The sequence below is a fragment of the Syngnathus acus genome, chromosome 10 (genome assembly GCF_901709675.1).
Source record: "Syngnathus acus chromosome 10, fSynAcu1.2, whole genome shotgun sequence".
Taxonomy (NCBI): Eukaryota; Metazoa; Chordata; class Actinopteri; order Syngnathiformes; family Syngnathidae; genus Syngnathus; species Syngnathus acus.
The window spans coordinates 1,105,489-1,121,476 of record NC_051095.1 but is presented as its reverse complement, the minus strand read 5'-3'; the positions used below and the strand labels follow the sequence as shown (position 1 = coordinate 1,121,476).

General features: G+C 47.2%; 2 protein-coding genes and 1 long non-coding RNA gene across 3 annotated transcripts; 1 reads left to right on the top strand and 2 right to left on the bottom strand.

Annotated features, from left to right (window-relative positions):
* Positions 1 to 712: 712 nt before the first annotated feature.
* Positions 713 to 7,789, bottom strand: dvl2 (dishevelled segment polarity protein 2). The gene is made up of 15 exons (XM_037262055.1): positions 7,629 to 7,789; positions 5,670 to 5,739; positions 4,963 to 5,123; positions 4,677 to 4,786; positions 4,479 to 4,608; positions 4,316 to 4,406; positions 4,145 to 4,214; positions 3,854 to 3,993; positions 3,704 to 3,780; positions 3,566 to 3,633; positions 3,356 to 3,490; positions 3,135 to 3,266; positions 2,530 to 2,706; positions 2,182 to 2,406; positions 713 to 2,103 (listed from the first exon to the last, which is right to left on the bottom strand). Exons 1-15 carry the CDS (start codon positions 7,787 to 7,789, stop codon positions 1,550 to 1,552), a joined length of 2,301 nt encoding a protein of 766 aa, XP_037117950.1. The 3' UTR covers positions 713 to 1,549.
* Positions 7,443 to 11,731, top strand: LOC119129058. Its single transcript, XM_037262059.1, has 4 exons — positions 7,443 to 7,526; positions 9,456 to 9,604; positions 9,692 to 9,762; positions 10,133 to 11,731. Exons 2-4 carry the CDS (start codon positions 9,585 to 9,587, stop codon positions 11,722 to 11,724), a joined length of 1,683 nt encoding a protein of 560 aa, XP_037117954.1. The 5' UTR covers positions 7,443 to 7,526; positions 9,456 to 9,584; the 3' UTR covers positions 11,725 to 11,731.
* LOC119129063 lies at positions 10,306 to 14,782 on the bottom strand. The gene is made up of 4 exons (XR_005099125.1): positions 14,557 to 14,782; positions 12,060 to 12,164; positions 11,683 to 11,860; positions 10,306 to 10,432 (listed from the first exon to the last, which is right to left on the bottom strand). It is a non-coding gene; the product is annotated as an uncharacterized LOC119129063 (long non-coding RNA).
* Between the last annotated feature and the right edge of the window lie 1,206 nt (positions 14,783 to 15,988).

Sequence of the window (15,988 nt, the reverse complement as noted above, 5' to 3'; positions counted from 1 at the left end):
AAATCATATACAGGATTGCTAGTACTTAAATTTTGCCACAGTTTTGGCTTAGACCTCACCGAAAGAGGAAATGATGGTGGCCCACTGAAATAGACATCTTGCATCGCGGCAAGATTTTTTTTATTTGCATTTTAAAGCATTTTTTATTTGCATTTAAAAAAAAAAAGCCCTCGCTCTTTTTTTCCTTTGTCATATCAAAACAAAACAAATCTCGGCGTGTCACGTACCCGAGCGTCATCCGGTTAGTCTCCAGAGAGAACGCAAAGCGAAAACTCCACGGGGAAAAAAAGAGGCGACGACATTGCGTTCCTTTCGACTTGTCCACGCTAGAAAATATCGAGAATCATTCCTTCGTCTCCACGCCATGAATACACTTTCTGGAAGACATGTTTAGCTTGCGCAGGCTAAGCTAAAATGACGAGTTGTGATTGGCTCATCCGCTGATTGCGAATGGTACGGACCGAGCCGCCATCTTGACTCGGGGCGGTTCCAACAATAAAACAATTCGGTTTGATGCTTTGAAACCAGAATCGGCTATTTGATTCAAATCTGTTTTCATCACACCCCGCATATACATCAATATGTGAGACATATGACCAGATCACATTAAGAGGGTTTTATACAGTAATCTAGGCAATTCCAAAACGTTCACTCACACAGACATGCGACCAAGTTAATATTAAATTAAAAAAAAAATACAATCACAACATAATAGTGCGTCAAAATCAATTTTTATTCTTTTGACACCAAAGGCAGCAGAATCAAGTCAATGAAAATGCAATCTGGCGCGTAACAATGAATTCATTTTGCACCTTGATATTTGGGTTATACATGATCTATATAGTCACTCGTAAAAAAGGAAAAAAATTGAAATGTGTAAATAATGTGAGTCAGTAACACAAAACAAGTGTGAGGCTCGTGGATCACAGTTAACATCTACAATGTTTTTTTTTTTTTTCTTTTTTCTTTTAAACGTACCGCTTTCTGCAAGGTCTCTCTCTTTTTACCAACTTGTACCACAAAGCACCCTCTATACAGTACACTTCACAATTACACAATTAGTGACAATGGAAGGCTGTCGTCACAAAGCAAAAAATTGACTACTTTTTCGTCTTTCACATTTGAGCTTGCCGTGTGCTGAATCATGGAAAAACACACACACGTTCATTGTAAAACAATGCCGTACAAAACCATATCTTTCGAAGAGTGACGTCGTGTACCTGGAGTGTGTTAAAACCAAGGCACTCAAAAAGGTGACCCACCAGGGTAACCTTGAGTGTTTGACATATGCGCGCACATTCTGGAATGTCACACATTCAGTCACACAGGGAGGGGCAAAGTGGAAATGAGCAATGACCAGAAAAGGCGCGCAAAAGTCACCGACTATGTCCAATGCTCGGTTTGGTACGCTTTGAATCAGACGAGACGACTTGACACGTCAATTCCACATGGACCGTTTGAATATGTTAACCCTGTTCTCCCCAAATTTGGAACAAGCGCCCTTAATCCAATAGGCCCTTGCGAGAAGCACCATCGAGCCGCGTGATGACTACATGACGTCCACAAAGAACTCGCTCGGGTTACCCATGGCCAGGTGGAAGGACTGGCGGGACGCAGTCAGCTCGGGGGGCACGGAGCCCAAGTCCCGGGTGGGCGGCGCGCCGGGAGGTCCGGCCAAACTCGATTGGAGGGACGGCGGCAACGCGGGGTGCATGGGGGCCGTGGGCAGCTGCGGCCCGTGAGGAAGGGTGTGGGCACCTGCCATGGCCGGGTGCTGGGGTACCATCATCACCATCATGGGGTTGTAAGGCATGATGCCCGGAGGATAGGGCGACATGTGGGGGGGTGGCTGAGGCATGCGGTGATGATGCGAGCGCTGGGAGGAGGCGTGGCTGTGCTCGCTGGGAGCGGCCGAGCCGTGGCCCCGCCTCAAGCTGCTCCGGGTGGAGTATTCCGATTCGCTGCCGCTGCCGGAGCGCGAGTCGCCGCCGGCGCCGCCGTCGCAAGGAGACTTCTCCCCGCCGCCCGTCGCGCTACCGGGCGCTTTGCTGCCGCCGCGACGTCGCTCGCCTTCGCTTCGTGTCGACCCGCTGCTTCGGCTCCCTGGTGACAGATTTACGTTGACGATATGTCCCCCCCCCCCCCCTCAAACAATTAGTGAATAAACTCAAAAGCGCTGACCTTCACTGTGCTGGCTGCCGGTGCTTCCTGGAGTGTAGCTGTAGCTGGTGAGCTCGTGGTAGGGCGGCGGCTGGCTGGAGTAAGGGTGGCTGGCGTACGGCTGGTAGGGGAACGTGTGCATCATGGGCCACGGCGACGCTCCGGGGAGGGGCAGCGGGGCCAACGTGTCCTGGTCCGAGGCCCCGCTGGAACCGTCGTTGTCGTTCAGGGACAGGTTGGCCATATCTGTGTGCAAGGAGGACACAAAAAAATGGACGGGGGTGCGACATTACCGACTAAGTCTTTTGTGACCTGAAATGTATTTGTAGCGCGCTCCAGAGTGGTCTGACGTTTGCGCACGCCACTTACAATTCTCGCAGTCGCTTAAATCGCCAAAGACATAATAGCACTGTTCCGAGAAGGTGATCTTGTTGACCGTGTGACGGATGAAGCCGGCCTTCAGCAGATTGCTGGCATACTTCCTGGCTTCGCGGCGGTCCTGGAATCCCTCGATGTGGTGGAAGAGCCACTCGACCACGTCAGAGCCTGCGTGCGGAGTGAACCGAGATGAGATTTGTACACGCGGGGAACCCTGAACAACAGCAGCACTTTCTGCTTTGGATCGCGTGGAGCAGGCGACTCACAATGTTGCTACTGAATATTGCCTGGCGACACTTGTGGAGAGAAAAAAAATCAGGAGGGACGTACTTAAAAATAATAATAATAATAATTAAATGCACGTCATTTAAAATGACAAAAAAAATAATAAACTCCACGTGATTCAGCTGCAGGTGATTCCGATTTAACAGCTGTTTTCAGTCAAGACAAGCGCTCACACATTCATAGCCTCCCTCCCTCCCTCCCCCCTCCTACAAATCACACGGTTTTAATTCCCGGAACATAATGCCTGCCCTGTGAAGTCATGTGAAATTTGGAGGTAAGCGGGCCGAGGCTCTGTGCTCTCTCTCTCTTACCCAGGAAAGCGTTGGGGATGGTGATTTTGAGCCACATGCGATCCCGGACTTCCAGCCCGGACTCCGGCGAGGCCATGGCCTTGGCCACGGACGCCATGTCGGAGTGGAGCGACAAATTGAAGTCATCGAATCCTGGGGAGCCATTTCACACGGCTTGAGGGGACGTGTGCAATGATTGATGGCCAAGTGGCCAGACATCAAACAGGGAATGAGAATCTCACGTTCGGTTTCTGTGACGGAGGAGGAGGAGGTGATTGTGCTGAGGGAGGTGCTGCCCGGGAAAGCCGGGTAGGCGCCCGTCATGGCCACCGAGTGGCTGACCCAAGCGGCGGGGTCAATCGGTCGGATGGGTTCATCTGCGTGACGAGATTATAAAAGCGCTCAAAACGGCAGGCATTTTTTTCTCAACCTTGTGTTCTGGGCCTACTTACTACGCGGCAGAGTGAAGTAACCTTGCGGAGACGGGTCCCAGCACTTGGCCACGGTGAGGATGATGGGCCTGGCAAACACGTCAGCGGTATTCATCGGCGAGCTCACGGACGCGCCGAGCGAGCCGTCGGCTCACTCACCCCGGCTTGTGCACGATCTCCCGCAGCACCCGCACGGCGTCGTCGTTGCTCATGTTCTCAAAGTTGATGTCGTTGACCTTGTGGAGGAAAACAGATCAACGACTGTCTTTCATCGTGGCGGCGCCGAGAGAGACGATTATGTGGAGTCACCTGCAAGAGCATGTCGCCGGGTTCGATGCGTCCGTCAGCGGCCACGGCTCCGCCCTTCATGATGGAGCCGATGTAGATACCGCCGTCGCCCCTTTCGTTGCTTTGGCCCACAATGCTGATGCCCAGGAAGTTGTACTTCTCTACACGGTGGAAAAGCCCCAAAACAGAAATGCTGGTTTTGCTCATTCATTTATTATTAAGAAAAAAAGCTTGAGGTGTGAAACATGCAAGACAATCAGAACTCACGACGGGACGCAATCAAAAGCACAGAAGAAGCTAAGATGCGCTTACCCATGTTCAAGGTGACCGTGATGATGTTCAAAGACATTGTGGAATCTGTCACACTGCTGAAGGAGGAAGCCTAGAACAGGAAATGGTTTTTTTTTTTTTTTTTAAACTCCACAGCAGTGTGTGTGAAATGAAAAGAATGACAAGCTTTAATCAAGCGCAGCTCTGTAGTACCCTTTCCAAGCGAGGGGGGCGCTGTTTCCTGCGGCGCCGATGTCGTTTCAAGAGTCTGGAGGCGGTGCTTTGTTCGGTGGCGCTGCTGAACCTAACCAAAGACACGTCCGATGTGGAGCGGAGAAAACCTGACTCGGCTCGCGATCGGAGCCGCGGGCCTCACCTGCTCATGGTGTCGTCGTCCTCGGAGTCGCAGAAGCTGGTGGTCTCCAACTCGCTGCTCATCATGGTGCTGGAGCTCTCGTAGCCCGCTAAGTGGCGCTCCAGGCGACTCTGGCCGTTCACCCGAGGTCCTGAAAAGCGCAGACGTCGGGGTTTCGATTTCCCGCCATTTCCTGATGATATGGCGAGAATAGCTCACCGTGTTGCTCGGCGCTCTCCCGGTGCCGAGGTCGCTCTCTCCTGAAGGAAACCACGGACTCGGTTTCCGTCTGCTCGTCAAGCGTCTCCACGCTGCCCGTCGCGTTGGGACTGCGAGAGACGCGGGGTCAAAGCGGGACCAGATCCCGTGACGCAAAACGCACGTGGCTTGCCGGCTTCTCATTTTCACCGAATGAGAAATTCGGCGTTGGGTCAACTCCAGTTTTACAGAAGAACATGCTATGGCACATCCGGTGACCTTATCAAAGAAGTTCTTGCTCGCTTACTGGAAGGATGGCGGTCTGGAGTCCCCGATGCCCCCGGTCCTCTCGGCGGGCGGGGGCGGGAGCGGTGGCGGAGGAGGTGACGGCTGGGCGGGCGTCTCCACGGCGGGAAGCGCCGCCGGTGCAGCTGCGGGCTCTGTCGCCGGAGCGTCCGACGACACCAGCTGACGTCCATAATTGATGCCAAAAAAATAATAATAATTAGCCAGAGAAGTTGGGGAAAGAGAGAGCGATGACGGGAAATGTCGAAACATAAGGGGGAGGGGCTCGAGAGGTAATATGTCAATTATTTGACCCCGCCCCCTCCAACATACGTGCGCACGCAAATGGCGGAGGTCTTTCGGGATGCCTCCACCCTCCTTAGCGTGCGTCTCACGTATCGCTCCCGCGGGTCTATCGGCTTTAAAGCGCTCGCTTCATTCTTATGGACTTAACAGATGCCCGAGCCTCCAAAACCTGCTGGACCGGGCCAAGTCGGCTCCCGGCGCCAAAAGGTTACATTCAAACCTCCCCGAGCTGTCTCCATCGTCAACCGAGACCCACCGGGGGACAGTTTTGAGCAAACAATTGGCTGCCATCAGAGAACAGAAATTTTAGGTTCGAAAGAAAGAGTAAATGCTAGTCAGTAAGAATGAGCAGAAAGTAAAATCTATGGCTCTCTTTTGAGAGGTGAAAAGAAAATGGCGTGCTTGTGCAAAGTGAGTACTTACCCAGGACACCACACGACCATTAAAGCACGGCAACTTGGCGCCATCGTCCGAAATCTCTTCCTTCACCACCCTGAAACAAACAAACAAAAGATTCAAAAGTGGAGCAGGACCGAAAAACAACGGAAAGAAGAAAAAAAGTTCCAACACGCAGCAGTAAAGAACATCAGACAAGCTCGGGGGGTTTTCCTCCGTGTTTGGCAGACATTTGCCGTAAGTTCTCATTGGAGTGCTTAAGAGGAAGATGGGCTGGGCCGGGCCCACGCACGCACACACATGCACGCACACGCACGGGAGGGAGGCACGCTCGGGCTCCCCTGGTTTTAAGCAGCTGCTCGGCGCTGCTTTTGTAGGCCGGCACAGAAGAAGCCTCAATCTTTTTTTTCCCTGCTATGTTGCTATTGAACATTGAAAACCATATGTTATGTTTTACGTACGTGGGATTTAGCTGAGCATGACAAAAAGTTTTTTTTTTTTTTTAATTCCTTGATCACCATCAGAGGTGTGACTCAAATTTTTATTATATAAAAAACACATTTTTTTAAAAATCTTTATTAAAATATCAAGCAGTGCAGCATTTCAAGTGAGCGAAAGAATGAATTGAAGAGGAATGCGCCATGGCACCAGCGAAAAATAGCCAAAAATCCTGAGTGATGTCGACACCCAGTCAATGGTGCCCGTCTGGAACCAGTTTCCTCAGCGCTGGTCCTAGCCCGCTGCCTCCCGCCCAAAAGAAGGGGAAAGAAGGAATCAAGACAGACAGACAGACAGACAGACAGAAAGAAAGAAAGAAAGAAAGAAAGAAAGAAAGAAAGAAAGAAAGAAAGAAAGAAAGAAAGACTCCACCGGCTCGGGTGGAAGGAGGGGTCCATTGGTTTGATTGACTGGCCGACTCGGAAGCCACATTTGAAAAGAGTGTTGGAAATATGCAAATGAGGTCTTTTCAAGTAAAAAAACAAAAAACAAAAAAAAACTCTGATTTTGATTGATACCGAAATCACAATTAATAAAAATGATGAGTCATGGGTTCTGAAAATTACGATTGCAGCTTGAAAACAACAAGCATACACTCGATTAGGAACCAGTCAAATCTGAAACAATGTCATATGTATTCTTTATCCTCTGCGAAGAATGGGCATTCCTCTAGTAGTGTCTCCTCAAGTTATAATTATTTGTAAACATTTGAATTTTTGAGGAACTTGGATAAATTTAGTCTATTCACTTTACAAAAACGCTGTCACATCAGTTTCTTTTTGTGTGTGTGTGTGTGTATATATATATATAAATAAAAAACATACGTTAAGGATTTGCCCCATAATCCACATTTGTCAAATCCATGTTTGTGTTTGTCACAAAACAGCAGAAGAGGTCCTTGACAACATAAATATCAAGTCACAATGGCAATAAGATTATTTTTCCCAAATCATTCCTCCATAAAATTATGAAGTGCGCTGTTTGTGTACACTGCAAACTATTTGAACAGTGAGCTAACGGCATCCCCCCCCTCGCCGTGTGTGGGCTCTCTCACATTTTAAAAAAAAATCGGTTAAGGTAGTCAATGCTTCATAATATGCATACGCGTCCTCCACTTGGGCTCTCCTAAAAGCACACAAACAGCACATTCCTCTGCAGCAGGATTAGCAGCCGGGCCGGCACAAAAAGATGAATTGATAGAGGGCCAGATTGTTGCTTGCTTCTATCTGGAGGAGAATGGAGGAGGGGGGAGGAAGTCCTGGGAAAGAAAGGGTGGCTGGCGGCCAAACGTTTTCAAGAACGGGGGACGAAAAACAGCATCTCACCATGATGGACTTCATGAGATTGGGGTTTGGAGTTTAGTGCAAAGAAAAGCAGTAAGGACAGGTAATGCCCCCCCTCCCCCCCAATCCATTGTAATGATCATGTTTGCTGAGGTCACTTATTCAAACACTTTTTTTTTTGTAAGCGCGCTACAAGTGAACTCACCCAAAGTCCTGGTCCATAGATTTGAAGAAGAACTTATAGTTGGGCTTGTTCAGAACTTGCTTAAAATCCAGCAAGGTGATACTTTCGGCACCGATGGGTATCTTCACTAAGTACGGAGTCTCCTCTTCATCAATGTGATAGATGATTTTAGTTTCCGCCATGACTTTTTCTTTTGGTTTGTGGTCCTTGAGTAAGGCGTCCAGTGGAAACACAAGAGTTGTGGCAGTTAGCCTTTAGCAAGCTAGCTGGCTAACCAGACGGCAGAGGTGAAACGATGGTGGCGGCTGCTGAGATTTTTTTTTTTCTTCCTTTACTCGAAGCCCACCTTGTCCCGTCGCCGTTTCGCCCCAAACAAATGTCTACACTCACATTTTACCGACTATGGCGAAGGAAGTGGTACTTTAAGCGAAGCGAACACGGAGTAACTTTCCCCCTCAACAAAAACACACGGGGAAGGGAAGGGGAGGGGGAGGAGCGGCGGAGGGAGTTCCAAAAAGTTTTCACCACTTTTTTTTTTTTAATTTGCGCGAGCCAACGCGGCGTGTGACGCCATCACGTAAGTCCCGTTTTCCTTACGTAGCCTCCCAGCCACGCCTTTCAGCCCCCCCCCCCCAATGATTTATAATGACTATCAATTTTTGTCGACGGTGGAGCTTGATTAAAGTGCTATTAATCTATTCTAACCTCTCTAAATACAATTCGAATCCCTTCCTTACTTCCTTAATTCCTTCCTGCCTTCCATGCTTGTTTCTTTCCTACGTTCCTTCCATGTATTCTTCCTTCCACAGCTTCCTACAAAAACCTGATTTAAAAAAGTTCATACTTTTGGCCCTTGTTCTATAAAACAGAACCAAAGTAAAGTAAAATTACTCTGTCACTCATGCGACAATTAAAAAAAGATAAAGTATAAGATAAAGAATAAGATAAAAAAAAGATGACTAGATGACAAATATGACTTTCCTAGTCATATTTCTAAAAATAATTAAGAAAAATCATTCACTCCATCATGAATTAATTTAAAGAATAAATAATTAAAACTATAAATACATTTATAAAATAGGTTCAGTATAATAAAACTAAAATAAAACGTATTAAACTATCATGTAACTGAACAAACCTTTATAAAACATCCATAAGAAATTATATGCAAAAATCAAACCACAATAAAAACGACTCACTCTGCCATGCAAATAATTATAGAAAAAAACAAATACTTGCACAAGATCTACTCCTCCGGCGAAGCTGCGTTGCTGCTTTTAAAACCGCATGGTCAGACCATGACTCAGAGCGAGCAGTCATCCTTTTAACAACTGCACAAGCAATTTCACTCTCCTCCTTTGGCCGGCGTTGCACACGTGACGCACTGTTGTCATGACAACAGCAATGCCCGATCGTACGACTATCACGTGCTGATTTTTTATTTTTGGGTTTTATAGAAAGATTTATATATAGATGCACTATATCTTAAATAGAGCCACCTAGTTTTCTCTTGCCTAATTGTTTCAAGATTTCTGTTTAAAAAATAAATTCATCCAAAATGGCTACATAAAACCAAGATGGCCGCATTCCCGTTGACCTCCGGGCTTCCGTTCTTTTATGACATCCGACAAATAACATGTTGATTGGAGAAACTGGTGTCTCTAACTTTAGTAGAGCACCAGTGGTCATGATTTGAACACGCTTCAACTTGATACATTTCATTTCTTTTTCTTTTTTTTTCACATCATGGCTGGACTTTCAACAGCATAGATCGTTCAGTCGGGCGGCAAATGTCCTATTTTTCTTCATGCTCTGGTTCTTCTGGTTTGCACGAGTTTGGTCTGGCAGAGGCGACAGCACCCCAATGAGGAAGTGGAGCAGGTGAAAGGCATTCCCTCCAATCAGACGCCCAAGCAGTGGCCCTGACAACCCAACAAAAATAAATAAAAATACCACAACTGGAGCCTTTAGTTGTTCATGATGCCCCTGGTCACGAGGTAAAGATGTCGCTTCCACTTTGCACATTGATCCTGTTTTGTTGCACTACACGCTTGTGCTTGTTGTTTTTGCGTTGCCATCCGCAGGCTCCTCTTCGTCTTTGTGCCGGTCTGTGCAGCTGTCGCTGAGCTGTCATTGAGCCCGCGTTCTGCACAAGGTGAGCCCCCCCCCACCACCACAAACCTGCTGGCTCCATGTTAGAAATGTAAAAAAAAAAAATTGTAATTGTGAAATGATTTTTGTTCATTTTTATTCAGAAACGTGATTTAAAAAAATGGTTTCATCGCTGATCCAACAAGTCCAATAAAAGCACGTGCTTTATGAATATTTTGGGCTATTTAAATTTTTTTTCCAAACAATAATTTTTTTCTTCTATTTAAAAAAAACAACCCCATCTTTCACACAAAAACATACTTTATCTCTTAACCATACATGTTTGAGCAGGGGTGTGTAGACTTTTCATACTTTTGATGCATTGTTTTACTATTGTTGAAAATAATCACACTGGTCTTTCTTCTCACCTGCAGCCAGTTCCGTCGGCGTCCTCCGTGCTGATGTTGTGAAGACGTATTCTCAATCGAGCCAGCCGCACAACGCAAACAATGTTTTTCATTCCCGTCATAGAGGCCGAGATTACAAACCGTTCCAATCGGAGATAACGGGACCGACCGACAGGCTTTTCGTCCGGCAAGGCGAAAACCTCTACCGATACCCGGTGGTGGTTCTGAAATCGGCACCTGGTCATCCCTTACATCCGAGATCCAGGAACCGCAAAGAAGACCTGAGAAGAGGTGAAGAGGTACCCAGTGGGGACGCTCCTAAAATATCTGCAAGAAGAGGAGATCCATCAGAAGGTCAGTCGGTGTGGCAAAGGTTGTCGCAGCCGGCACGATATCTGACCGCGAGCCGCAAGGAGCCCACCAAAGCGGACGTGCCGAAAATGTCCGACAGGATTAGACCCGGCAGGTTTCCGCTGAGACCCGTGACCGCCTCAGTGGAGAAAAACCCGCACTCCTCTGTTTTCAAACACAGCAACTGGCGGGAAAAATCGAAGAAGGAAGAGTCGTTGGCCTTCAAGCCGTCTTTTGTCAGTCGAGAAGATTTCGGGAAGCCTTTACGTTCCTCTGCCGTATCCAAATCTGAGAAGGACAAAAGTATTCCATTGTACAGCTGGACGATGTCCGCCAAAGACGACGCGGGCCGGAACGCCGGGCGGCGGTATCCAGTCCCCTCGAGAGTCTATTTACCTGCACGCTTTTCAGCTCAAAGCCACAAGGATGCGCTTTTGCCAAGCGGCTCGGCGGCCATGACAACCAGGAAACCTCTGTTGTCCTTCAAACAGTTAGTGACGGGACGCTCCCGTCGGCCGGCCTCCATGGCCTCTGCCGGTGACTCTGCGACCAATAAGGGAAGAAGCTTCAAAGCGGCCAATATTTACCCCTCTCTCTTGTCCAAATACACTTTCAACCGGAGAAGAGTTGAGCCAACAGCCGCTCCGTCGGCGACTGGATTTCCATATCCCCAAAACCTGGATCGCGGGCAGCTAAAACAGCCATCAAATCAGGTCAAGGGTCAAGCCAGACCATCTGAGAAATCTGCCGCTCAGCAGATTTTTCAAGGTCTAAACCAGAATTATACAAGCCCGGTTGCAAATTGGCCTCTACGGTACAGAAACCAACAAAACCAAACTGCGGGCGGCGGTGTCCCGAAAGGCACCGAGCGGAAGCTGGCCGAGGGCAAGTCGAGGCTCTTCGGCACGTCTACCAGCAGCACGGCGAGAGGTAGACGCGTGAACACGGCCCATCACGCTGGGCCCAAGCGTGTCGCCGCAAACTGGCCCATCGTCAGGCTGCCCAAAGGCGGCGCCATCACCACTCTGACGCCGACGGCCGCTCCCACAGAACCCGGAGTTGGGTTCTCCAGTAGTGAGGTACCGGTGCCCACCGGTGACGACAAAAGCCGTACGACGACTCTTAATGGCGAGAACGTCAAAACGGACCGTGAATCAAACAGAAGCGACGTGTTTGACGACGGGACCAACGAGACGCTGCAGGAAGATTTGTTGGAATTAAATTACCTCCGAATTGCTACAGGAAACATCTCCTTCAAGTCCATTTGAGGTTCGGTTCTGGATGGCTTGGATGCTTTGTTATTAAATAAAAGAAATTAAAAATCCTGAACGATTATCCTCTGATGTGTGTTGACATGGTCCAGGAATAGATTGAAACCATTCAATATTTCGTCCCATCTGTACACTGTAAGAAAAATCAAATAAGTCAAATATAGTCTCAAATTTTAACTTTTTTATATCAAATTTTATACTAAGCCCCAATATTTAAAGAACAGGTCAATTTAATAGCAGATGGCGAGCTGTCAAAATTGCCCAATCGTCACGGAAGTCCAAAAGACGGCGCTGAAACGTTCAAAGCAATCCTAATTGAATCGTTCACGTACATTTCATTTGAGAACTGTCAGGTACTCCCTCCTGTTGCTCTTGACCTCATTCCCAGCGACGGAGTGTGCTGACACCGATTTTCCGTCTCCTCGTCTGCGAGCATGCTGGTGGTAAAAAAAAAAAAAAAAAAAGATGGAAAAAATGATCTGGCCGCTCGTACAACTTTTTTTTTCTCTTGTCGTGCCAGAAGACATAATCCAGAGCAACCAGTAGTCACTTCTCACACATGAAAGCGACTATTTTGGGTTTGCATTGACAACAAGGTCAGACGATTGATTCACACTTAACCGCAAAGGAGGGCCCTGCTTAAACGTTCTGGACTGTTGGAGCCACTAGTGCACCGTCGAGGCACACGTGTCCACTAGAGGGCAGTAGTCCGCCGTCATAAATCCAGATGGAAACGGTCGTCATGTTTTTAAAGGAGACGGTTTGTATTCATGTACGAAGATGTCGCCAGTTTAAAACGTGGTGTTGTTTGTGACGACCAAACTTAATCAAGGATGAAAAAAGGATGGTTTTTGGGGTCTGCATCATTTTTGAAGAAATCCCACATATGAGGCCAGCATGTAAAAAAAACCCCATAAGCTAAATTACTCTTTCCTAAGATTGGTTAAAGCCAAATAAAATCACCGACGTGTATTATCACATAAAACCCTTACAACATTTAGTGGAAAAGGAAAACATTGTCTTTCAAATTTAGTAATAGTCAAAACACTTGGGGCAGAGTTAACGGTTTATTAACGTTTGCTAACCCGCGAGCCAACTAGCAAACTAGCTGGAAAACGACAAAGTAGCAAGCGATTGTCTGCACATTTTCCATAGTACTTTACTTTGAAGTAAAGTCGAACAAATAAACGATTCCCTTTGAGTACAGCCATGGAGGGTCATCAGGTCCACGCTAAACCGAGATGGGAGCCCCAGGACAAGGTCCTCCCACATCACCTGACTTGGGCCTTCACCCTTTTCCCAGGCTGCTAGCTCCACCTAAATACCAACACTTGTCGTGAGTTGCCAGCTCCTTCATGAAGGGGCCGTGAGTGTGAGGGGACCTGCCAGTCAAACACATTGTAGCCTACGCTGGATTAACGCCGCCCCCCCGAGCCCCCTCCACCACCCCGTGTGGCGTGGAAAGCCGAGAGCTCCACTTTCCCAGAGAGCTCAACTATTTTAATGTTTGCGCTGGGACATCTCGCGCTTTCTTTTCATGTGTGTCAACTACTTCCTGCATGTATTTGGCCGCGTGGTGTCTTCTTGCAACCCCCCCCCTTTTTTTTCCTTGCCCCCCCCCCTAAGTGAGGGGGAATTCTCTAGCATGTGTGGAAGCTTTTCAGGGAGTTTTCCATCAAAATAACGCCCTCGCCCAGCTCTTTCCTTCAACTCGCTTTCTTCGTGTGCCATTTGACGAGTGCTAATTTTGCACACAGTTTACAATAAAGGCATAAGGATAACAACTCCAACGTGTGTGTGTGTGGGGGGGCTGTGTGTGTGAAAGGAACATGGAGAAAGGCCTTTTGAAAAAAGGGGGATGGCAGTGGGTGACTAGTGAGGACATACTGTAAGAAATCATGGTTGCTTTGTGGCAAGGGAGGAGGGAAAATGATTTGAGGTTTTTGCCCAACACCAAGCCAACCAACGCTGTTTGGGCCACACACAAAATAAACAAACGTTATCTTGCTAAAACACATTCAGCAGTTGCTTTAAGTTACTGGAAAAGACAGCCAACTTTCGAAACAAATTACAAAGAGAGAATTCATCCAAAATGGCCGCCTTCCTGTTCAATCTTTGGTATTGATGCTTGAGACTTTTTTTGTGCGCCCTGACGCGAGAGACAAATTTTGTGTTGGCTAGTGAAATAAGCGTTGTGTGTTTGTTTTGATTGAATTTTTTTTTCTGTCTCCAATGGCTGCTTTGAAGCCAAATGACCTTTGTGCCTTCCGTTTCAATTTTAGGTTTAGACGCTTGAGGCTTTTTTGTGGGTCCCGTCACTATAGACAGATCCACCAAACTTCTTGTCTAATGGGGAAACTACTGCTAGGTGCTATTTTGTTTTCCATGGACTTGCCCCCCCCCAAAATGAGCTGCCTTAAACCCAAATCGCCAACTTCCTGTTCAATTTCAGGCAGGGGTCCTGGCAACGTTTTTGTGCGTCTTATCATGATGGACACGGCCATGAAATTCCCTCATTTACTCTGGGAACAAAAAAGCTATTTCCTCACGCTTACACGCAGTCCGTTTCCCGTCCTCGGCACGGCGCAGGAAGTCATAAAGTCAGAAAGACTTCCTGTAACGTCGCCGCCACGGAGCGAGCCCGGCCGACTGCTCACGGGGTTGGAGCTGGCTGACGTAACTAGCCATAAAAGGCACAGGTCCCAAAATTGGTTGAATTATGTAACCCGAAAATGAAGCAACGTGTCATTCACCCTGGAAAATGCTCAAAAGGTTGAAGCAGCCAAGTTTGTATGAATGTGCTGATTAATAATTACACAAAGTACGCACCTAAATCCACCTGTAGGTCATTTGAACTCTGTGGCCTTGCGTCCCGAGGCTTCACGTCCGACAGGTCCACCTCATCTCCCGAGGCGGGACGAGCACGTCGGCACGACAACAGCGTGGCAGCTGTGACATTCGCCGTGCCGCCGCTTTCTCTCCATCCTGACATCACCGCGATTGTGGAATCCGGCTAACATTTAACTTTACAACAAGGAGAGAGGGGGAGGGCGTCAAGGTTTTTTTTTTTTCCTATAAGAAGCATAATTAGAAAAAAATATATATATATAATATTAACATAATAAAAATAATAAACACAACAATTAATCAATAACTATATAAATATTATATATATATATTTAATAATTAATATATAATATCTCTATATATATAATAAAATAATAATCATAAAAAAACACAATAATTGATTTCTTTTTTGAGAACATGAAACACTAGTTCTCCTTTCGAAAAGCAACATCAATAGTTTGTCTTCATTTTCAGAGAGCTCAGCAGTTTCGATAGTTGGACAACAAAGAAGTGTAACATTCAAGTCTGCTCTTTTTTTTTTTTATTTCCCAGATCATCTGCAGGTGCAAGCAGAGTTCTCATTTCTATTCATGTCTACACAATCACTCGCTGTTCAGGTCATCTTCCTGCGCCCGCCATCTGTAGATAAGCCAGTGACAGGCAGCTCATTGAACATTTGCAACATCAGAACTCGAGTGCTCAGCATCGTACCTATAGTTGCACATGGACGAGCAAGCATCTCTTTTCTAGAGTACTTATTGAGTTGAGAAAAGTGGGAGGTCACCAACCTTGTGCTTAGGGGAAAAACTCCCTCCTTGGAAGGAGCCTCAAACGGAAGCCCAACTCTGTCGAAGTCCGTCAGCAGGCCCTGGACGGCTACCAATGTGTTCCATGGAGGCGTCGTCTTGCTCAAACCTGCTTGAGAGTCTTCACGGATGGAAACGCAGAAGCGAGGAGGACTTGACGTTTGTTTGCACTTCCCTCCAAATCGGAACGCTAATTTGTGCCTCGGACGCCTCCCGAGAAGCGACGGCTCAGTTTCGCAAAACAAAAGACACCACGAGTCCATCTGTTGGTTGGATTTTTTTTTTTTTTTTTTTTGGTCAAGCGTCTGTTGTTTGTTTTGTTTCTCAAGCAACAAAACGATGGCAACGCTCACACATTTTTTCCCCTCCATTCACTTCCCTCACACATAGAAGAGACCATTTTGACTTTTCAAAGTGACGTGGATTTGAAGGAGCATGGAGTGGGCAGGATTGTCCAGGGCAGTTGGAACAATTCTTGGCGCGTTCCGAATCGAAGGATAGTAATGCTTGCTCGGACGCCTACTTTGAACGCTTGAGAAATGTTCATCCTCAACAGCCCCCATTAGTTTTTTTAAAACGGATAGCGGAGGCTCAGCTCCTCTGTCGGA

Excerpts from the sequence above, each read along its gene's own strand:
- LOC119129058 (XM_037262059.1), top strand. The coding sequence starts at position 9,585 with ATGATGCCCCTGGTCACGAG. Across the intron at positions 9,605-9,691 it reads ATGATGCCCCTGGTCACGAG|GCTCCTCTTCGTCTTTGTGC; the intron begins GTAAAGATGTCG and ends TGCCATCCGCAG. Across the intron at positions 9,763-10,132 it reads GAGCCCGCGTTCTGCACAAG|CCAGTTCCGTCGGCGTCCTC; the intron begins GTGAGCCCCCCC and ends TCTCACCTGCAG.
- dvl2 (XM_037262055.1), bottom strand. The coding sequence starts at position 7,789 with ATGGCGGAAACTAAAATCATCTATCACATTGATGAAGAGGAGACTCCG. Across the intron at positions 3,491-3,565 it reads TTACTTCACTCTGCCGCGTA|ATGAACCCATCCGACCGATT; the intron begins GTAAGTAGGCCC and ends CTCGTCACGCAG. Across the intron at positions 2,407-2,529 it reads TTTAAGCGACTGCGAGAATT|ATATGGCCAACCTGTCCCTG; the intron begins GTAAGTGGCGTG and ends CCTTGCACACAG.